The sequence below is a fragment of the Daphnia magna genome, linkage group LG7 (genome assembly GCF_020631705.1).
Source record: "Daphnia magna isolate NIES linkage group LG7, ASM2063170v1.1, whole genome shotgun sequence".
Classification (NCBI taxonomy): domain Eukaryota; kingdom Metazoa; phylum Arthropoda; class Branchiopoda; order Diplostraca; family Daphniidae; genus Daphnia; species Daphnia magna.
In genome coordinates this window covers 4,432,328-4,455,873 of record NC_059188.1, presented here as the reverse complement: position 1 = coordinate 4,455,873, position 23,546 = coordinate 4,432,328, and the positions used below count along the sequence as shown (strand labels likewise).

General features: G+C 38.8%; 1 protein-coding gene and 2 pseudogenes across 1 annotated transcript; 2 read left to right on the top strand and 1 right to left on the bottom strand.

The window, feature by feature from the left end:
• Window positions 1-7,013: 7,013 nt before the first annotated feature.
• LOC123474304 lies at window positions 7,014-9,648 on the bottom strand (annotated as a pseudogene).
• Window positions 9,649-12,804: 3,156 nt separating this feature from the next.
• On the top strand, window positions 12,805-15,708 carry LOC123474376 (annotated as a pseudogene).
• Window positions 15,672-16,543, top strand: LOC123474453. Its single transcript, XM_045176665.1, has 3 exons — window positions 15,672-15,681; window positions 15,758-15,982; window positions 16,042-16,543. Exons 1-3 carry the CDS (start codon window positions 15,672-15,674, stop codon window positions 16,476-16,478), a joined length of 672 nt encoding a protein of 223 aa, XP_045032600.1. The 3' UTR covers window positions 16,479-16,543.
• The last annotated feature ends 7,003 nt before the right edge of the window (window positions 16,544-23,546 follow it).

Below are 23,546 nucleotides of genomic sequence, written 5' to 3'. Positions count from 1 at the left end.
AGGTACTAACTTTCTATCCAGCTTGATACAAGAAGTGTGTAAACTATTCAAAGTCAAACAAATAAGGACTACGGCCTATCATTCACAAACAGATGGATTGGTTGAGAGGTTCAATCGAACTCTCTGTGACATGCTAGCTTGTTACGTCTCAGACCAACCTGCTAACTGGGACAAATACCTTCCGTTCGTTACTTTTGCCTACAACACCGCGAAACAAGCTCTCAGAGCAATTCAAGAAACACCATTATTTCTATTGTTCGGACGAGAACCAATAATGCGGTGTATTCACAGCAGTGGGAAAAAGCTCAAAAACTGGCAAGAGAACATCTCTTCAAATCCCAAACAAGACAGAAAAAATACTACGATGTAACCACGAAAATTACTAAATACAACATAGGCGCCACAAGCAGCAGGAAAATTCATAAATCGTTGGAACGGACCATTTCAAATTTCACGAAGCTTCTCGGATATCAATTACCAGATCCAGCACACTGAAAACAAACAACTGGAATCTGTGGTACATACCAACCATCTCAAACTTTACATCCCAAGGAAACAAGACACAACTAAGGAAGAAAAAATACTAGAAAACCTACCAGAAAAAGTTGAAGCCCAACGACGACCAACAATTCACCAACACCGACCAGGCCGACCAAGGAAACAGCAGCTGGTAGATCCAGTGAAGATGAATATCAAACCACGCAGGAACGAAAGAGAACCAAAAGAACAAACAAACCACACAATACCCAACCATTACCGTAAACAACTCCAAAACGATCCAATAACCAACCACCGATACAATTTACGAACACGATATCAAGGACCAGATTACTAAACCCTTTCATTTTTCTTCACAGATGCAGACATTACTCTTCCTTCTTTGCCTCCTTCATTCATTTAACCCTACTTACCCTATCTACGCATCCGTCTTCGATTGTAACAATATGAAAATACGAGGAATCCTTGACTTCGAATCGCCTTACTACTGTGACAACGAAAAATCTGAAGCACAACACTTATCAAGTATACCAACTGCTTATACATTGGTGACTAAACAAAAACCAGCAGCCAATTGGAAAGGATGGACATGTCGACAGTGGACTAAAACAAAGAAAATAACCGGATCGTTCTGGATCGGATCCTTCGATACAGTTTACTCACATGAAACAATATTAATAACCCCTCTGGAATGCTGGCGGATGGCCAACGTTGAAAAATGTGGTGACAATAACATGCAAATCGGACCAACGGGACTCAGTTTCACAGCCACTCCTACAGGAGAAGGTTAATGGTATGCCATAAAGGAATACCAAACCCTAAACTGTATAGCAGAACAGATCACGCTATGACAGGAGAAACCAGATCGCCCAATTGAAAGCCCTTTCGGACTGATAAATACCACACAACAGGAGGGAATATTCATCTAAAATCAAAATCCCCAATCGATCGTGTGGGGAGAAAGAACAACTAGCAATTCATACAGCTAAACATTACTAAAAGTAAAAGGATTCCTGGAAATTCCTCGAATACCGGAGTCGGATAACACCAGCCGTCTCTACGACACCAGCCGACAGATCGAAATATCATAAAGTGGTTGGAATCCCTCTGACGTACTTGACGTTTCCTGCAGAAACAACAAAAATTTTATATGAGATGTTCAAAACCACGCTAACTACATGCCTTCAAAATACCGGCCTGGATACTTCAGTATGCAACGATTACAGAGAATTGTATAAGTCTAAAACAAGACGTTGGACTCTTCAAGATGTCCAATTTCTATTCAACAGCCCATTAGAAGACGAACAACTTGGGACTCGACTATACAGCATCTCCTACGCCTGGGGAACTATAAGATTGGCACACCGAACAATGGCAGTTATCGAAGAAGAAGGGAAACTAGTATAGAAGAATTAACCATGCGATTGCTTAAAGATGATCCTCTACCATCAAGGTCGGAATTCAAATATATCGTCGACCAGACGATACGTATACAAAATAGCAACATCTGCATCACGGAGACAAGAAGGAGATCGCATTTTCGCTGCGACCTGTTCTGAAGAATCAACTAGATGGATTTTGGAAAAAGAAAACAGTTATTTAATCTCTTAAGAATCACGTTTCATATTGTACCTGATAAGTTAAACTATTTTGAGTTTCATATTGTAATTGATTAATTTAACTACTTTGAGTTTCATATTGTACCTGAAGAAATAAAATAAATTTCAGTTTTTTCAGATAAATTACAGAGTCTCTTTATTTTATGGAAAATAGCGGGATTGCCGCAAATTCATCAATATATGCAGCGGAAAAATTGAGAACGAATGAGGATACTATTTGTATACAAGACGTTTATTACGCATCTCACTTGTTCCATTGACATCCCAATTCCGTCCGAATAACGTCCAAGGTCTATCCAATGGGACGAGATAGGTACGAGTATGGAATCTCGGCGAAGCGGACATTACCCATGCGTAAAAGACGTCCAAGGAATGTAAACTTGGAAATCTGGTATGTTCCAAGTACATCTCAGACGTCTCTAAATGACGTTTTTGGGACGTCTCTGGGACGGCACTGTGTTATCTGGGAGGATGACGGCTCCTACACCCCTTACCATGGAAAGACCCTCACAATCACCCCCAGCTCAACCAAGCGCACCGAAACAACAAAGTATTTACCCAATTATGGAAGAAAACTGGGAATCAGATCATGCTCGCAAATGCACAGGAAATCACACGATGTGCACTTACGTTGTGGGTTATGGAATGGTATGGGAAGACCTTTGCAGATGCTCAATGGAAACTGAATCTAAAAACAACTAACCTTAAAAAAAAATAGCAACATGCAACAAGCAATAACAAGCAAACACAAAAACTAACGAAGAAAGAAAACGACGGACAGACGTAAAAGAACGTCAAGAAAAAACTAAAAGAAGAAAAGAGAGAAAAGCAGACAAAAAAAAAATTATTAAAATCTGTCGTAGCATTCCTATAAAAAAGGAACGTAGACAATCATTTATTAACTAACACTTTTATTAGCCTAAAGCCAATTAAGAACAGTAAAAGGATCTTGTATTTCTTGTCTCCAACTATATACCCATAGCTCAACAAACAAAGAAAACGGTGAAGGAAAGAAAATAGGTCAAGCTGGTGACAGGTAAAAAAATGGTTTCATCAAACTATTGTCACGCCACATGCAGGAAAGAAGTAAGGAGAAGAAGAAAATCGGGAAACAGAGGAAAAATTGGAGGACCAATTTCTTCTTGTCGAAGGGGGGAAGGAATGTAATAGACCGCAGCAACCCCTCCCAGCAACAGTAACCCCACCTAGCAAGAAGGTCGTCACGAATGCAACCTTCCCTGAGGCTAACTGTTTATGATAAAAGTCAAAGTTTTTGTAAACCGCTACCTTCTTAACTTTCAATCTTCGGTATATAAGTGCATGGTTGTAACATCTTATTCAGAGTTGTCTATTGGCAAATACACAGCCTAGAAACCTTTACACTATACGTGAGAATTGAATGAGATTTTTGTTAATACTTACTGAAGTTTGCTTGATTCATATCCATTCGATCGCTCAATTTGTAGAGCGGTGGAATGTAGCGTTGTACAAAGATATCCATAGGTCACTACTTCAACTCCCGTTCGAAGGACTTTACACTTGATTTCTTTACTGTTTGTTTTTTGTCTCTGTTCGTTGCAATGCTTTCAAACAAATCTGGCGTTTTACACCAAGTACGAATTCCCCGCCGTTATGGTGCACCAGAATGAGAAACGTGTTCGCTGGTAAAAAAGAGCATAGATTCACGATTGTTATACACCATGGATTGAGCAGTATATCCTGGACGTTAGCTGCACTAATGCAATTGTAACGAAGGCCTACAAATATATTTACTCAACATGCCCACATTTTACTGTCTTATATTTAATCCCCTTTTCACTCAACATATGCTCACCGACTTAAGACATACCTTTGTCTTCATTTTTTCAAAGTAACAGACAAAGCATTGTCTTAAGATTCGGCTTTTTTAAATACGATATTATTCCTTCCGCTAGTGATTGGTAGCTGTATTTAAAGTTGACTTATTCATATTTTTGTCATTATATGTTAAGTTTAATTTTTTTTGCCGGCCTTACCAAGAGGTCTGATTCTTTCTTTTGTTTAGACAAAGCATTGTCTTAAGATTTGTCTGTTTTAAATACGATATTATTCCTCCCGCTAGTGATTGTTAGCTGTATTTAAAGTTGACTTATTCATATTTTTGTCATTATATGTTAAGTTTAATTTTTTTTTGCCGGCCTTACCAAGAGGGCTGATTCTTTCTTTTGTTTAGACAAAGCATTGTCTTAAGATTTGTCTGTTTTAAATACGATATTATTCCTTCCGCTAGTGATTGGTAGCTGTATTTAAAGTTGTCTTATTCATATTTTTGTCATTATATGTTAAGTTTAATTTTTTTTGCCGGCCTTACCAAGAGGGCTGATTCTTTCTTTTGTTAAGACAAAGCATTGTCTTAAGATTTGTCTGTTTTAAATACGATATTATTCCTCGCGCTAGTGATTGGTAGCTGTATTTCAAGTTTAATTTGTCATGTTTTTGTCATTATATGTTAAGTCTAAGGTTATTCGGCCTTACCAAGAGGGCTTATTCTCTCTTTTTTTTAAGACAAAGCATTGTCTTAAGATTAGCCTGTTTTAAAAACGATATTATACCTTGCGCTAGTGATTGGTAGCTGTATATAAAGTTAACTAATTCATGTTTTTGTCATTATATGTTAAGTTGAATGTTTTATCGGCCTTACCATGAGTGCTGCTCCTGTTTGTTTTTTCTTCAGACATAGCCAAGTCTTAAGTTTTTTTCAATAGTTATTTAAAATTAAATATAAAATTATTTAGAAAATTTCAAATTAAATTTTACAATGCATAATTTTAAATAATTTGTGATTACAATTAATTTTTGAATGAATAATTGTTAATAATTTAATTTAATTTCATCATTTCATCATTTCATCATTAGAGTTTCCAATGGATAATTGTTTATTGTTTTTTTAAATAATTATTGGTTAAAGAGTAATTGATAATAATTTGTTAATAGAAACGAAGCGAGCCTTAGATATGTTGTTTTTCTTAATAGAGGAAGTGACTGACGTGTACCCCTTTGGTTTCGGGGGTTTAACGCACTCCTTTTGAATCCGCCAAGTTTCCCTCTAGTTCGTGTTTCTCTTTAGTAATTCGCATAGGGAAAGAGGGTGTCGCAAACAAATATTCGCGAAACCTTTCCAGTTAACAGAATACAACTTGGAATAATGTAATGTGAAATATAATTGAACAAGCTTTATTTTAGTATAAATTTTTGTGACGTATTTAAAAGGAAATCTGTTAAATTTTTATGTTTCCCCTTTTGTTTACTGTTTTGGTTACCAAATCCAAAGAGAATCGGCCCAAGGGAAGAAAAGTGAGAAAAGGAAAGTATTAAAAAAAGGGTACCCATTTTTCTCCCTCTTCTTTCCTCAGGCCGATTACCTGTGGAATCCACAGGTATCCACAGGTTTGATTCAGTCTCTACAACCATAAAAATTACTGAGAAAATTAAAATTTGAATGATTTTCATTTAAATACGTCACAACAATTTATACTAAAAAAACTTGTTCAATTACCTTTCACATTACATTATTTCAAGTCCCTTCCTCTATTAAAAACGTTGTTTTAATTTATTTTAAAATTTATGAACTAAATTGTTTGTCAAAAAAATAAAATGTATTGTAATATATATATATTGTGAAGGTTAAGTTATAAATATTGGAAACTGCAATTAACGTAGGACTATGAACTAAAAACGATCAAGACAAAGCTATGTCTTAAGTTGGTGAGCATACGTTGACGGTCATGAAAAAGATTGCTGGGTAGTTAAGTTAGAATGTATTGATACGGAGCTTGTCTTATTTACTTAAGAAATAGCAATGTGTTATGAACAAACACATGGTTTTCGATCAGTTCTAAAGAGTGGTTCGAGGTTGCCATCTTGGATAGGTCTTTCTCCCAGTTTGGTGCAACCACCAAATGGAAAACATTGACGTTGTCCATAATAAAAGTGTAGGAATGGAAAGACAAAGGGAAAGTGAAAAAAGAGGGACCAACCCCTTTCTTCCCCACTCTATTCTTCCCTTCCTTTACTGTCCTTCCATTCGTACCCTTTTGTTATGGACAATGTAATGCTTTTTGGATGTGGTTGCACCAAACTGGGTGAAAGACCTATCCTAGATGGCAACCTCGAACTAGGGCTGTGGTACGGACGTTTTTTGGCGGTTTTTTTATGGTTTTTTTAGATGGGGTTTTCTTCTTCCGCGGGTCGGAGAGGGTTGGGCCAACTGAGTAAATGGGTTCGGCCCGGGCCAATGGGTCAATAAATTTTTACCGGCCGGGTAACGGCCCGGGTAAAAATCGGGTCAAACACACTTTTTTTGACAAACTTTAAAAAATTCCCTAATTTTCTTAATTATCTTCTTCTTCCAACATTGACACGACAATTATGTCTTCTGAACACGAACGCCCTTTTCTACCACTTATCCTACTTTTCATGCAACGAAATTCTCGTAGAGCATTTGGCGGCAATATTTTTAGGTCTTTCTTGAGGCCGCAGGCATAGTGAATAACGAGCTTCTCTATGTGACTACTAGATGGCGCCACGGCTCGGGTTGGCCCGCGAACCCGGCGGTTCAACCCCTCGCCCGGTCCGTACAAAATATTCCTCGGTGGGTCGAGTTGGGTTTTTTTTTTCTTTCAGCCCGGGCTGTGGCCCGGGTTTTTATGGCCCGGCCCACAGCCCTACCTCGAACCACTCTATATATTTAAAAGGTGGTATGTTCATTTTTTAACTGTAATTTAAATTAAGGAAATAAAGAAGTGGTTTTCGACTATCATAGCGCAACAAATAAAAAAACGTTTCGATGCTTGGTAATTAACGCTTTTATATTATTACACTTCCATTGAAATACAAATCAGCGTATTGGAGAACAAATCAGACGAACTTCTGTTCTATAATTTTTTTCCTGCTGGGACCTTTCCTCGTCCTTTCGGTCTTCCAGGCAACCTTCCATTTCCTCGTCTTGTTCCTCTTGTTTTTCCCTGTGTTTGGAAAGGCGCAGATAAACGTCTGACCTTTACGCATGGCTCAATTGCCAATTTGGTGTCTTTATTAAAAACGAGATATTTTATAAGAGAAGCAGCCGCAGTACCCCCGTACCATCTGCCACCCGCTTCAATGTCGTTTGCGGAGGAATTCCAGAGTTGCTTGGCCCAAATATTTCCCCTTCTGATTGTACCGTAGAGAAGTAAATACTAAAATAATCAGAATTTTAGTTGAAAGAAGACTGATATAAATTATACCTTCGCGGTGTTGATAATTGGGAGACGAAGACCTTGTGCTGGACGGTGAAAGAGGAGCGGAGGAAAGAGGTGATAAATTATTTCTCTCATTTTGCAATGTCAGCAAACTGTCCACATCTGTACACACCATTGAAAAATCAATAATTTAAACACAACCTGAGTGGAAATAATATTATCTTTGTTGTTACCTTCGTGGCAATTTGGTGAAGGATATTGCTTTGCATTTTTCGACGGAGGAGTATATTTTGTACTACACTTCACCTGTTTCTCCATTTTGTTATTTTCTTCTTCTTCTTCTTCTTCTTCTTCTTCTTCTTCTTGATCTTTTTTTTCTTCTTCTTCTTTTTCTTGATCTTCTTCTTTTTCTTGATCTTCTTCTTTTTCTTGATCTTTTTCTTCTTCTTGATTTTCTTCTTCTTCTTGATCTTCTTCTTCTTCTTTTTCTTCTTCTTCTTCTTCTCCTGCTCTCTCTTTAGATGATTTCATTTTATTGTTTCCTGTCCTTTAATCTTTTTTCTCTTTCGACTTTTTCTTTTTTCCTTTAAAATTTTAAAAATTTTTTAAGCACTAATAATTGCAAAATTTATTAGCATAATGCTTTTTCTACCTCTTTCAATGGAGTTTTTCTGCTCATGATTCTCGAGGAGTACTGATTTATTTTCATGTTCGATAGTTTTCTTCTTTGCTAAATTATATTATGAATGTTAGCACAGGTATAGAAGTAACTAGAAAACATGAAAACCTGTTCTATTTCTTTTGCTGGCTCCTTTTTCAATGAAGTTTCTCTGCTTTGGATTGTCATGAAGTAGTGATTCATTGTCTTGGTCGATTACTTTCTTCAGTCCTAAATTAGAATACAAATGTTAACACAGCTATAAAAATTTGTAGGAAACAAGAAATACCTCTTCTCTCTCTCTTGCTGGCTCTCTCTTGCCATATGCCCTTTTCTTCACACAACTTCTGTCTTTTCTCTGAAAAACATAATTTTAATTTAAAAACAATTTCTAATTTGAATACACTAGCAAAAAAGCAACCTTGTTTTTTGTTCCAATGTCGAACCCAAAGTTGATCTATAAGAATGCCATCTTCTGATTGGGCAAACTGAATTCCCCCACCACTGGCTAAAACATATTTGGTATGTTGGGTTCCGTTGGGATAACGAATTAAACATACAACTGAAGCATTGAAGTTCTCAGCCATTTCATCTATTTTGGTGTAGATACTCTTGTGGCAGTGGGACTTCCTCCTGTCAAGGTTGTTTTGTTCGTGGTTACCCAAAGAATTCCAATAGTTTTGCCATTCGATAGTTTTCCATGGTTTATTTCGATTAGGTACTTCCTTTTTCCTTTAAAGGATTCCTGTAATAATATAACATAATTATTTTAAGTAGGCATACGTAACCAAATTAATGACAAATAAATTACTTTGAACTGAGAAATTCTGATTCGATCTTCTTTGTTCTTCTGTTTAATTTGTCTCCCCATTATATTTTTCATGTGTTGTAATTCTTTTTTCCTTTGTGCCATGGCTTCATTTAGCCTCTTTTCAGCTAGATCTGTTTCATCGTGAACAATTTCAGAATTGCTGAGTGAATGTGAATCTTCCATGTTTGACTGTGAATGCCAAAAAAATCTGCATATGAATCAAACATAAACAGTCAGTAAAAGTTACGAAATGATACAAAAACTGTATGTGTGTACTTACAGCTTGTTCAACGAGTTGCAGTCAAGAACTATGACAGGATCAATGTACTTTGTTCTGTGAGTAAATTTTCAAGAAGTGCAAGTCATATGACACAGATTATTGGCCCATCAGACATTACATTGAATAGGTAATGTAAAAGGTAGTATTTCAGCTCTGCAATGAGTAATCAGGAGTATTATTATTAGCTTTGTTTAAACTATGATGTAATGGGTTGTATGCATCAATATATAACTGGTCAGAATTTCTTTACTTTGTTATTTGATAAATGAAATATCATAATTAATATTTAATATCAGATGTGGTAAAATAACAAAAATTGGACTGGATAACCAGCTCCCCAACACGTCACATCAGTATTCAGAAAAAATGTCAAATTAAACAAAAGATGTGGCACAATAAAAAAATGGACTGGATAACCAGCTCTACCCCAAAAATAACATTCGGTTCAATAAAAATAAATGAGACCGGATTACCTTCTTTAATGTAACGCATATTATTTAACACCAACGAAAAAGCCACGCGACTGCTTAAGCAAAAAAAGTGTAGCAGACAACTTTCCACATTTCTGTAACTAGGGGGCACAATGTAAGTTCGGGGTCGCTTAATTTTCCCTCCGCTAGATGTCAGCATAGCTTGACAAAGTAGCTTGAAAAAATAGCGCCGGAAAATAGATAGGTGCCGGGTTGAGGTTGAGGGTTGAGGTGCTGGGTTGAGGTTGAGGGTTCAGGTGCTGGGTTCAGGTGCTACTTATGGCACTAAAAACGTGCCATAGGCGACTGGTCACACGAGTAACGCGAGTCCGTTTTTTCAGCGCTTATCGCTGGTCCGTCCGCTATTTTTTGCGGCTCATTATAAGCGAAAAAAAATCCATTGAAATTTGTTGCGCTACATCTAACGCTATCTAAGCGCGCGTGGCACTAGCGATTTGTTTGCGATAAAGTAGCACGCGATGCGCTATATTTAGCGCAATATTCGTATTTCATTGTATTATTTACGAAACGCGCAAGCGGTTCGTTAATTTTAAAAAAATCGACGAATAAAATGTTGCGAAAGGGAAAACGATTGCGGCCAATGGACGAGAAGAGCGTGCCTGTACATGATATAAGCGCTTGTCGCGAGTCCGTTGGCTATATTATTAGCGCTAATCGTCGCCCTTCCACTGTTTTATACGGCTCGCTGCTCGCGGCCAAACATTTTAAATTGTTAGCGTTAGATCTAGCGTTCTCTATGCGCGCATTTCGCTAATAATTAACTTAAGATTAACTTGCGCGAAATGCGTAAAATTTAGCACATTGAATTTCATTACATAATTTACAAACACAAATAAGCAGCAAAAATAAATATGTAGCGCGAAAAATAATTAAGTCAAATATTACGCGCTAGATCTAGCGTTGTGTAAGCGCGTATGGCACTAGTGATTTACCTGTGATAAACTACGAGGCGCTAAATTTAGCGCAATACCTTTTATAATATATACGCAAAAATAATAAGGTAAAATATTTTTCACTAGAACAAGCTTTACTAAGAGCGCAGGAGGGTGCTAATCATTAAGTTGCGCACGATAGTATCAATTGAGCGCAATTTATTTCATGGTATAATTTACGAAACGCGCAAGCCCTAAAATAAAAATTTAGCCCTTATTAAAGCGTATTGTTTTTAATTTAATTAACCGGGCGCATATCTAGCAAATATTTGGCTTAATATTATTGCGCTAGTTTTTCACCGTTTAATTCCGGGCTGGTCGGACTGCCCCTTGTCGACGACACCCAGAGTAGCTGATCGTTAGCGACCCGTCGTTCCTTTATAGCCGTATGCCCTTGCTGTCCAATAAATTGAAGATGGCCCACCTCCAACACCGGCAGCGGCTACTGGCTCGCACCACATAGACGGAACATTTGAAAAACTCAGCGGCCACCGCTCGCAGCCATTTGCTATTGAGAGCGAAAAGAAGGCGCTTCCCAGTTCCCAGATACATCTGGCTAAAAAAATATCCGCAAACCATGCTAAGTCACCTGAGTTTTTGATATTTTTCACCTCGTTGGCGCTGGCCAACAGCGGCTACTCCAGCTCGAACCGCTTCCGGTGTTGAAGGTGGGTCATCTTCAATTTATTTATTGAGCAGCGAAGGCATATATGCGGCCGTAAATAGGAAAAGCCGTCAAAGATGGGCCGCTGTTCATATGGGACAGATCAATCGCCAACAAATTCATCAGTTTATATTCTGGGTGTCGTCGACAAGGGGCAGTCCGGCCAGCCCGAAATTAAACGGCAAAATATAAACGCAATTTATTTCAGCCGAGAATTTTCCTTCAATCAAATTTTATGTGATGCGCATTATTCAGCGCTAAACATTTATTTTAGCGCTTGCGCGTTTCGTAAGTCATATGATAGAAAAAATTGGCCTAAAATCAACGCATCGTAGTCGAGTGATCTATAGATCACTAACGTCATACGCGCAACGATATCGCTATATCCAACGCAAACCATTTGACATTTTTCGCCAAACGAGCCGCCTAAACATTGGCCAAGCGACGATTAGCGCTAAGATAGAGAACGGACTCGATAGCGACTAGCGCTAATATAATAGACGGACGCGCGCAACTAGTCAAGTGGCCGCAATTGTTTTTTTTTCGCAACTCGTTAAATAACCGAAGCGCTGGCACGTTTTATAAATAATGCGATGAAGTGAATTGCGCTAAATATAGCGCTTCGCGCGCAAGTTTATCAAAACTACATCACTAGCGCCATGCGCGCTTAGATAGCGCTAGATCTAGCGTGAAACATTTAATATAATTATTTTTCGTGCGAGCCGCTAAAAACAACGGGCGATCGACAACGCAAAAATAACGCAAGGCGCCGCGATAAGTGCCGAAATAACGAAAGGGCACGCCCTACTCGCCCAACTAGTCGCCGCAATTGTTGGTTTACTTTGCACGTCCGTTTAATTAAATTTAGTGCAATGCGTGATATGTAGCGTTAAATATTGATTTTAGCGCTTGTTCTTTTCGTAAATTATATGATGGAATGAATTGCGCTAAATTGATCCTTTTTGCGCAATTTAATAAAAAGTGCCCTGCGCTCTTAGTAGAGCTTTTAGTGCGAAATATTTAACCTCATTATTTTCGCGTAGATACCCAACTGTTACAGCGGACGGGCTGCACTAAGCGATCAAATAGCGGACGGCGCGCGCTATTCGTCCAACCAGTCGCCGCAATGGTTTTTTTGTGTCTCAGTGATGTTATTTGTCTACGCATACGGCGTTTTGGCAGGCGATTTCCGTCGGTGAGCTGGTGTAGAATTTGCCGTTGCATTCAGACCCTACGTTTTGATCGTCTTCGCAATCGTAATGACGTGGGCCACGTCTGGTTGTGGTGAATGCTGTGGTCGTTGCCACATTCAGCTTCCCGTTCGTAATATGTTGCTCTACATTTGCCGGGATTTGTAGGAACCGGGTGAGAACGTCCTCGCTTCGTTTGAGATGATAGGGCTCAGCCGCTCAGCGCTTATCCCTAGCCATCTAGGGGGAGAGTGAATGTGGCTATGTTTTGGACCGCTAGGTGGCTATCCGTTTGAATAACTTTCATGGGTTTTATGTAAAAAAAGGGGGAAATGCAAAATAATATTAAAGAATAATTCTAATTATTTCGGTTGATTTATTTTGCAATTAAAAGGTAGCATTTTTCATTAAATTAAAAAAAGATCACAGCAAAAAAGAAAGCATAGCAACGGTGTTAAGCAGACGACGATAGCAGACTAAGGTTGGATTGACGAAAAAAGTATCTGTATTTCGCTGCTACAAACGGCGCACCAATGCACCATACATTTTTACGTAATTTGTCATGGCAGAAGTAAGTTCATTGAGTGAGTCGGAAAATTATGTGGAAAGTGATTTCGAAACCTCATCAACAGAAGAGAAAAAGAAGAAAAATGTTTATCCCAAGAGGAAAAGAAAGTATCATCATTCATCCGAGCATTTTTCCAAGTCGAAGAACAATGTAAAAGTAAAGTCTAGTTCCACTGCTGGAAAAACTTTTACTTATCTTGGAAAAACTAGGAAGAAAAAAAAAATTCAACTCTTAGTGGTGATTCCCTTCAACATTCTTCGCAATCCGTACAACAGCCACAAACTGTTTCATCATTCACTACCCATCATTCAGCACATGACATAGCGACTGATGAATTCCCATCAGCTATCAGCCTTGAAGATCTTGGTTACTATGAAAATCCAGTACAATTTTATTTTGGTTATATAAATAAAGTGAAATTGTATCTTTGCAGATAAGCTAAGAAGAGAAGTGAAAAACGACTTAGAAAGCATGCAGGTAAGACAACATCGAACATGGCAAGAACGACAAACATTTGGTGCATGGGGACAGCATGCTAGAAGAAGAATTTTTACAGAATATGTATCAAGACAGCCACTATTTCATTCAAAATGTGACCAGTGTCATGGTGATTTGAACTTCTACGCTGTGAGATGTATGACCTGCAAAAGACACCTTTGCCATCAATGTGATGCAAACACACACTCCAGCATGCCATTTCATCGAAGACTATTGTGTTCTTGCGAAACCCTGGAAACATTACAGCCCCATCATTTTATCGATGAAGAAGGAAACATTATAACAAAAGGTATCTGTCTAAAAATAAAAATTCAGACACACGTGTTTCTCAACTATTATGCTCTTTTACAGATGTTTGTTTACCATGCTTTGTGCCTCTTAAATGCTGTGATGTAAACTGCCTTGGATCGATGTCGCTTACACCCAATCTCACAGAATCAATCGTGGTTGTCACTGAGCAAGGTAAAAATAACATTCAATGTAGACCGTATTCTAAAGACTATCTAATAATTTAAAAAATAATTGGACAGGTCGGTTTCTGTTAAAGGGAACTAATTTTGTTTGTGATAGTTGCCATACTGTTAGGAAAGCCACTATCGACGACTATATATTTTCTGGTTTTTTCCCTGCAAGTTTATCAGAGAAAGTTACATATCTTTTTCAGAAGAGGCACTTCTATTAGGGTATCACATTTCCCACAAGTGTCCAGGTTCTTCAAAGAACATGTACGCTCGCACTCTTGAAGACGTATCTAAAGAATATGGACGGGTACGTGACACAAAGCAGTACAATTTATTCAATTGTTATAATTATGATTTGGTTGATTTGGAAGAATGGACCGATTAACGTACCGTTATTTACTACTGCGGAAAGAGAGTGGGAAACCTGTCGCCACTATATTGACCAAGAAGTGCTGAAAAGAGACAAAACTCATTGCCCAAGTTGTGGGAAAGAACCTTTAGTCAGATCTTCTGACGCTATCGTAAAATTGAGGCGCTTAAGCTCGGCTGGAAAAGTGCACAATCCAGAAAACGAAAGAACGTAAGATGCGTGTACAAGAAAACACGACAAAGACTGGTCTTAAGTTTTATTATTTCAATAGAATGGAACAGCCACAGGCGAGGTTTGGAAACTTAGTTATCAAATCCGATACAGAAGTTGAAAATTTCCGTCAAAGGATTTACAACAAAGTTTCTACTGTACGCAATTACATTTCATTTGAAACTACTTGATTTGACATGCTGGACTACGATATGATTAATCATAATTTTATAGTATTTTTAATTCCCATATCTTATTTTGTAGACAAAAAGAAACAGATGTGTGGGGGATCGGCTTTTAAGGCCGCAAGAGAAGACTCCAATGAACAAAAGAAGTATGACGAGACTGGGCTCGTCGTTAGCTCTTGCAAGCACTGCGTTGTACCATACGCAATCAACATGTTTAAAGGTGAATCGTGGACCCATACTGCATTTATGCACAACGAAGCCATGAAAAGTAACGCCAAATTCTTCTGCTACGACGTGGTATGCCAATACTGGAAATGGATGAAAACAAAAGTGGCTCGTCATTTTCCTGAATACCGTAATCTAACAAGTGAAATGACAGGAATCTTGCCTATCATGCATAAGAATGCACATCAATTGCCATGCAAGGTATTATATCAATAAATTATGAAGCAAAGTCTTCTCTCAAGCTTGAAATATATATGTACAAAACAGATTTTATGGAATCCCCGCTGGACAACTGGAATGGGCTTAACTGGAGGAGAAGAGCACGAGCAAGTTTTCTCCAAATTGTATCTATATGCTTATGTGCTAAAGCATATGACCAAACATAGTAATAGAGCTTCTTACTGTATTTATTAGCAAACATTGTTGCATTGTTAACTATTAATTCAACGATTTTACTCTTACTTCATTTAGACAGAAACGATTTTTTAACATTAGCTATTCTTTATTGGAACTGGGGTAAAATTGAAAATATGCATTTCCTTCTACGCAAAAAGCTAGAAAAAGTAAACAACTTTGCAATACAGGTTGAATAATTATTTGAAAATAACGAAAATTTCTTAGGCAAGAAAGGAAATCAAACAAGGCACTCCAAAACTCGAGAAATTGTTGGAAACCCATAACCTCGTATATAATGATCTTCCACTGATTCACAAGGAGCTGGAGACAAAAGCTAAGGCAATTCTTGACCAAAGAAAAACCAAAAAGACTACAGTTGATACACTGAGAAGAATGCTGGAGGGCTTACATGCTCATTTAAAGACTACTTCCATTTTTTATCTCTAAAGAAGCAGGTATATTACAAAAAATAAATTGAGACCGCATTACTTACTCAGAGTATCGAACTTGTACTAAAAAAGAAAATTCGAAGAGTCGCACTAAATTAAGGCGGGTTTTGACGGAAACTAAACGAAAGGCTTTGGAAACGATTGAATTAATTAATTCTAAGGATACAACGCTTCCAATTTCTTACGAGGATTTCAATGAAGGTGTCTTTCCTTGGGAAACAGTTCTGGATCGGGATGACACGCACTTTCCCACACGTAAAAATAAAAAAAATTGTACTTTTTTAAGTAAAAACTTCATTTCGTCGTTTTTGCAGTTTCCCTTGCCGACAAATATAATATTGTTGATTGTTGGATGCTATTGAAAAGAGCAAGGGAGGAAATTACATTGAGTAAGAATGAAATGATAAACTACATGCGATTCCTCATTGATAAACGGTCATCACTACAACAACCAAGTCAAAAACATACCGGAGAAGACGAGAAATTTGCGAAAGGGAAATCCGTCATGAAAGTTTCTGAAGTTCATCATCTTAATTTAAAAATTCAAATGGCTCTAACAACATTTAATTTAAAGTGCAACCAGGATTTTTCAGATTTCGTATGTGAAACACAAACAAATCATTCTGAACCAGAATTTGAGTTTGACACATCTGATGAAGACAATTACGATTCTCTCTCAGAATCCGAATATTCTGATGAAGAAACAGAAAGCTCATCTAGCTATTCGGAAGATGATGAATCTGCAATATAATTTAGAATACAAATTGCATAATTCTTACTAAAAGTTATGAAAAATAAATGTTCGACTCTTTTAAAGCAATATTGTATTTAATAAAAGTAAGAGAACCTTTTCTCTGATCCGTCCCGTTGCAAAATTAAAATAATAACTAATTGTGGTGCTTGAGAGACGTCAACCGAACAAACGAATCGAAACACCAAGGTAATTCTTCTGAAAAGGCTTTGTCTGAAATTTTTAAATTTCTTTTTTGGCTTTTAATATTAAACAATAAAGATCTTTTGACTAAAAAAGAAATAATTTGTGTTTTTCTTGATTAAATAAAACTTAAATTACAAAAAAAATAAGATTTTCCTTGTTTAGTTACATAATTTTTTCTACTTCGGTACTATTTAGAGTTAATTTAGATGCTTCCGATTGTGATTCCTTATGAAGATTGGCTTAGTTAATTAAAAAAATTCTTAGTTAGTAAAAATTTGCATAATCCCCAAAATTACATGGTAATAGCGCTTTCGTAAAAATAGATAAAATCTTAAGACGTTGCTTTGTCTGAAGTATTTTTTAAATGAAAGATTCTTGGATTTGAGAAGTTTTTAAAGAAATGCTAAGTTAAAAAGAAAAAAATTCTCAAAATGTGCAACCCTCAACATATGCTCTGCGACTTAAGATAAGGCTGTGTCTGAAATTTTAAATGACACCCATACCATTAAAACAGAACATTTTTTAGAAAATTATGAAAGGGAATATAAACGTTTGGACGTTTATGCTGTGAATTGAAAAGGGATAAAATAAATGTATAACCCTCCCACCCTACTGAGACACAAAAGCTCTTATGGCGTTAGTCTACCTCTCCTGTTAGACCGTGTTTTGAACCATACTGCCCATACCGCCAAGTCGAGCAATGCTTCCGGAGCTCGCCGAAAGGATCAGCGCAGTCGAATTCGTCGTCTAGGGAGGGGGAGGGGAAAAAATGTCGACTGCTTGACTTCACAAATTTATAATCATAAATTATTTCAAATTAATATTTGTAAAATTCCTTGATGAAATTGATAAATACTTTTAAAATTTAATTTTAAATAACTATTGAAAAAAACTTAAGACTTGCCTATGTCTGAAGAAAAAACAAACAGGAGCAGCACTCATGGTAAGGCCGAAAAAACATTCAACTTAACATATAATGACAAAAACATGAATTAGTTAACTTTATATACAGCTACCAATCACTAGCGCAAGGTATAATATCGTTTTTAAAACAGGCTAATCTTAAGACAATGCTTTGTCTTAAAAAAAAGAGAGAATAAGCCCTCTTGGTAAGGCCGAAAAACCTTAGACTTAACATATAATGACAAAAACATGACAAATTAAACTTGAAATACAGCTACCAATCACTAGCGCGAGGAATAATATCGTATTTAAAACAGACAAATCTTAAGACAATGCTTTGTCTAAACAAAAGAAAGAATCAGCCCTCTTGGTAAGGCCGGCAAAAAAATTAAACTTAACATATAATGACAAAAATATGAATAAGACAACTTTAAATACAGCTACCAATCACTAGCGGAAGGAATAATATCGTATTTAAAACAGACAAATCTTAAGACAATGCTTTGTCTAAACAAAAGAAAGAATCAGCCCTCTTGGTAAGGCCGGCAAAAAAAAATTAAACTTAACATATAATGACAAAAATATGAATAAGTCAACTTTAAATACAGCTAACAATCACTAGCGGGAGGAATAATATCGTATTTAAAACAGACAAATCTTAAGACAATGCTTTGTCTAAACAAAAGAAAGAATCAGACCTCTTGGTAAGGCCGGCAAAAAAAATTAAACTTAACATATTGTCACGTTGTAAACGGGCGCAATCACTTAGGCTGTTTTCAGTCTCAATAAATGTAATTTTGAAAGCTGGCTCGCACTTTTCGAAGAAGCGCAGACTCCTAAAAACACTTCCACTGTCGACTTAACTCGACAATCCCACCACTAGTCACACTAAAACAACTAAACTGCACCCTCCTACTCTCTCTGTCTAACCGCCTTGAGCCTTCCTCTTCTTACCCTTTTTTCTTACAACAGAACGTTTGTGCTGTTCGGAGAACAACAAGCGTAAGGATCACGTTGATGTATTTTCTCGTTTAAGAACAAGGGGAAACAAGGAGAATTTCTACGAATAGTAAGGGAAAACAAGGAGAACTTCCACGTACAGTAAATCGTATAAAGGACGACAATTTACCGCGTGACATTATTCCCCCCCGACTGAAATGATCGTCCCGATCATAAATGAGGAAGGAAGGGTAATGATTCCCATAATCCCATGTTTGTTAGCCATATGAACTTGACAGAATTAACATGGAAATTCAAAACAAAGCAATTGAACACAAAATCCCAGATTAGTCATAAATAACGATTGGACTGGATAAATTGAAGACAAAAATAATGTGAGGGGAAGGGAAGCTAGTGGATGAACAAATTATTCTCTCCTTTTTTTTTTTTTTTTTTTTTTTTACGATAAATTTTTTCTGAACCCATCAGCAGTGATGTCTTGATCGCAGGTTGTCATAGATGAGACGTGGGACTGAGAAGGAATGGGTTGGTGGGTTTTGGATAATTTCAGGTTTGTTTTTGGCAACCGCTTCGTCCACATCCTCGACGATCCCATCGTCCATCTCCGCGACGATCGCATCGTCCACCTCCGCGACGATCGCATCGTCCACCTCCGCGACGATCGCATCGTCCACCTCCGCGACGATCGCATCGTCCACCTCCGCGACGATCGCATCGCCCTCCTGGCTGGGATTTAGGGGAATAGGATTGGTAGGTGATTTATGAACGTTAGTTCGGGAAACATAAGGCTTAAGGTTACACACATGAACACGATCAGTTTTTGTTTTCTGTCCTCGTTGACTCTTAACACCATAGACGACCTCGGAGAGTTTCTGAATTATCACAAATGGTCCATGATAAGAGTGGAGCAACTTTTCAGACCGCCCCTTTTTCCGTACCGGCCGATGTACCCAGACGACATCTCCTACTGCATAGGTTTTCTGTTGACGACGATGATTATATCGCTTCCGTTGTCGATGTTGAACCTGGAGTATCCTTCTTTTCACCCGTTCTCGTAGAATTGGTAGAGTCTTGATGAATTGAAGGGGATCGTCATCAAGACAAGGATTCGGATTGTTACCCAAAGCTGCATCGATGGGTAAAACTGCTTCTCTTCCGTATAGTAAGAAAAAAGGCGTCTCCCCTGTAGATTCCTGTCGACTGGTGTTATACGCAAACACGACGTGGTCAATCACACTGTCCCAGTTGGAATGTTTCGAGTTAACAAACATTGAGAGCATTTCAGCAAACGTGTGATTGAACCTCTCCACTAGTCCATTACACTGTGGGTGGTAGGCGGTGGTGATTAGGTGATTTGTCTGCATTGCGCGAAACAAATCTTCAGTGAACCCTGATAATAAGTTTCGTCCTCTATCCGTTATCACTTTAAGGGGCGCGCCGTGTTGAAGAAGCACGCGTTGGATGAAGAAATCAACCACCTCAGCTGAGTTGGCCTTTGGAATAGCTTTCGCGATCACCCACTTCGTGAAATAGTCGACGGCTATAATAACGTGTCGATTCCCGGACTCCGAAAGTGGGAAGGGTCCAATTAAATCAAGTCCGACTTTCTCGAAGGGTTGTTGAATCCGAATGGATTCTAGATATCCGACAGGTCGTTCTTTTGGTTTCTTCTTAGTTTGACATTCTTCACACGATCTAACATAGCTGGTTACTCGTTGAGTCATTTTAGGCCAAAAAAAACGTTTACTAATTTTACTTAGAGTCCTGGTCATTCCTAAATGTCCGGCAGTTACATCATCGTGGCAGGCAAGAAGGACTTGGTCAACTAGTTTCGACGGAACACAGAGTCGATGAAAGGCTCGGCCATGACGGATGAAAAGATGGTAGAGAACATTCCCCTTTAGAAGGAAATGGCGGATTAGCCGACGGGTAGGATAATCTCGATTGTTTTTCTTAAGCCCTTGTATGATCTGTCGCCACCAGACACATTCTTGCTGCAGCAATGGAAGATCGGAAAGGCTAGGTAAAGCCAAAGATGAAGGTTCACACAACAACATGGGTATCTCGAGTTCAGGTTCCGGAGGTTCAATTGGGTGACGAGATAATGCGTCAGCATCAGTATGAAGTCTGCCACTTTTGTGTATCACCTCGATGTCAAGATCCTGCAGCTGGAGACTCCATCGAGCTAGTCGGCCGGCTAGATTTTTCTTTCGCAGCAACCAACATAAGGCGTGATGATCGGTGACCACCTTGATCTGAGTTCCCCAAATGAAGATTTTGAACTTTTGGACGGCCCAGACCAGAGCGAGGCATTCTTGTTCCGTGATAGCGTAGTTGCGTTCCGCCGGACTTAAAAGGCGACTGGCGTAGGCTAGAACTCTCTCTTTTCCCTCTTGTCGCTGGACGAGTACTGCCCCAATTCCGAAGCCACACGCGTCACAATGAATTTCCATGGGTAAATTATAATTCGGGTGCCCCAGAACGGGAGGAGTTATCAAGGCATTCTTGAGTGTGTCGAAGCTCTTCTGTTGCTCAGCGGTCCACTGAAAGGAATTACTTTTCTTCGTAAGTTCAATTAAAGGGCGCGCGAGGACGGCAAAATTCTTTATAAAACGTCTATAATAGGAGCAAAGTCCGATGAAACTCTGAATTTCTTTAACTGAGCCGGGTGTGGGAAACATGGATACGGCATTCACTTTAGCTGGGTCTGGCGAGATTCCAGCACCGCTGACTATGTAACCCAAAATTTTAAGATTAGTGGCACCAAAAGAGCACTTGGATAATTTCAATTTGAGATTAGCCTTTGCAAGACACTTGAGAACGGCTTCGAGTCGGCTTAGATGCTGGGGAATTGTTCCAGAGAAGATCACAATGTCATTCAAATAGACTAAGCAAGAACTCCACTTCAATCCGGCTAGAAGGACATCCATCATCCTTTGAAACGTACTTGGAGCGTTCGTCAAGCCGAAGGGCATCACTTTAAATTGATAGAGACCGTTGGCTGTGATAAAAGCTGTTTTTTCTTTATCTTCGGGTTTCATCTGCACCTGCCAGTAGCCGCTTTGCATGTCCATGATGGAGAAGTATTTCGATCCTTCCAGTCGACTGAGGGCATCCTCTATTCGGGGCAGAGGATAGGTGTCGCGGATCGTGATGGCGTTGAGCTTCCGATAATCGACACAAAAACGCCACGTTCCGTCTGGCTTTTGAATCAAGACAACTGGGGCGGCAAACGGACTTTGTGAGGGCTCGACGACATCATCTTCCAACATTCGTTCCACTTGCGTGTCGATTATCTCTTGTTGTTTCCAGGCGCTGTTATAAGGAGGCTGGTGGACGGGCGGATGTTGCCCTATGTTGATTTCATGCTGAACCAGGTTTGATGATCCCAGTTCACGATCCGACGTAGCAAAGCAACGTTCATAATTAGAGAGAAGACCCTTGAACTGATGGCGGTCACCCGTCGACAAATCCTTGTTGATTGAACGGTCAAAGTCGAGTTTCTCCTCTCCGGTGGATACCTGTATACCGACCGACTCTGTGGCGTTGCAAATTTTCCCCAGTGTGACTCCTTCTTGCATCCACTGAGGAGAGTCCGAAAAGTTGACAAGATGGACGATCTCGGGTAGCGAATCAGAAGAGTAGCAAAATCGCCCTACAGATAATCCTTTGTCCTTCATGACTTTTGGTGATGGTTCTATCATCTTAAGAGTCTCGGGCTTCCCGACCCCAAATTGGTATCCGATTCTGACTCTTGCGACGGAATGAGCAGGAATTTGACAAGATTCCCTACAAAAAATAAAATTGGTTTTTTCCGGAACCTGTTGATCTTCTATGACAATATTTCCCAATTCGAAGGTGGCTTCATCCTCAGCGTAGTCTATCTTGATCGTTTTTAACTGACGTAAAGCGTCGTTGCCTAGCAACAAATCATAGCCGTTGATTTCGAACACGACTGCTTGAACAAACACTGACACATTGTCGATCAGGATCTCGGCATCAACGGCACCTTCCACGCTAATTTGCTTCCCTCCCGCTAACCAAACGTTGGATCCGGACCATTTCTTGATCGGTAATTGTAGATAGTGACACATTTGGGGGGAGAAGACGGTGATTCCAGATCCAGTATCGATGATTGCTTCCATGGAATAGTTTCTGCACAACACGTTTTTGAACACTAATTTAGAACGATTTGGTGAGGGAATTGTGAAGACCGGACTGCTGGTATCATCCCTTTGAACCACCGGCGTTAGTTTGACGAAGCTGTGGGTTTGGGAGATAGCGGGGTTCTCTTTTCACGAGGTTGACTGCATCTGTTCGCTAAATGAGAAGGGCTTCCGCAGATAAAACACTTCCGTATAGGCCGTTCATTAAGGTCCGGACAATCACGGTTGATATGACCTGATTTATTGCAACCAAAACAAATAGGTTGTCCGTCAACTGTCCTTTTGTAGGTTGGGCTTTTGTTTCGGCTTTCTTGTCGGTCGAACATATCACGGACCTGGAGGCTGAGTTCTCTTCCGATTTCCTTAAGATCACTGCTCACCTCTTTTTTTAGATCTTTCAGCGTTGAATTTAATTCTCCGCGTAATTCATAAGTTAAATCTTTCTTAAACTGTTGTAATTCTTCTTTGGTGACAAAAGGAGAACTTGGAGGGGCCAGGTGGGTCTGTAGCGTCATTAAAGGGGTACCCGTTGATATTTCCGCAGTAGACTGTTCAGCCAATAAAACGGCTTGACATTGAATTTGAACCAATCTCATGAAATCTTGAACATTATGTTCATCCGATTTAAGAAATGGGTAGACTTTCTTGACCAATGAACCCTTTAACCCACGTAGCAAATGCTGTAGTTTAGTACCTTCGCTCATTTGCGGATTGACACAGGAACAAAGGTAAATAACATCATGACAGTAACTTATTGCTTGTTCATTTTCACCCTGTACACGTGAGCGTAACTTGGCTTCCAAATCCAAGTCATAATTCGGCGGTTTAAATGCAAGAAGAAATCTGTCACGGA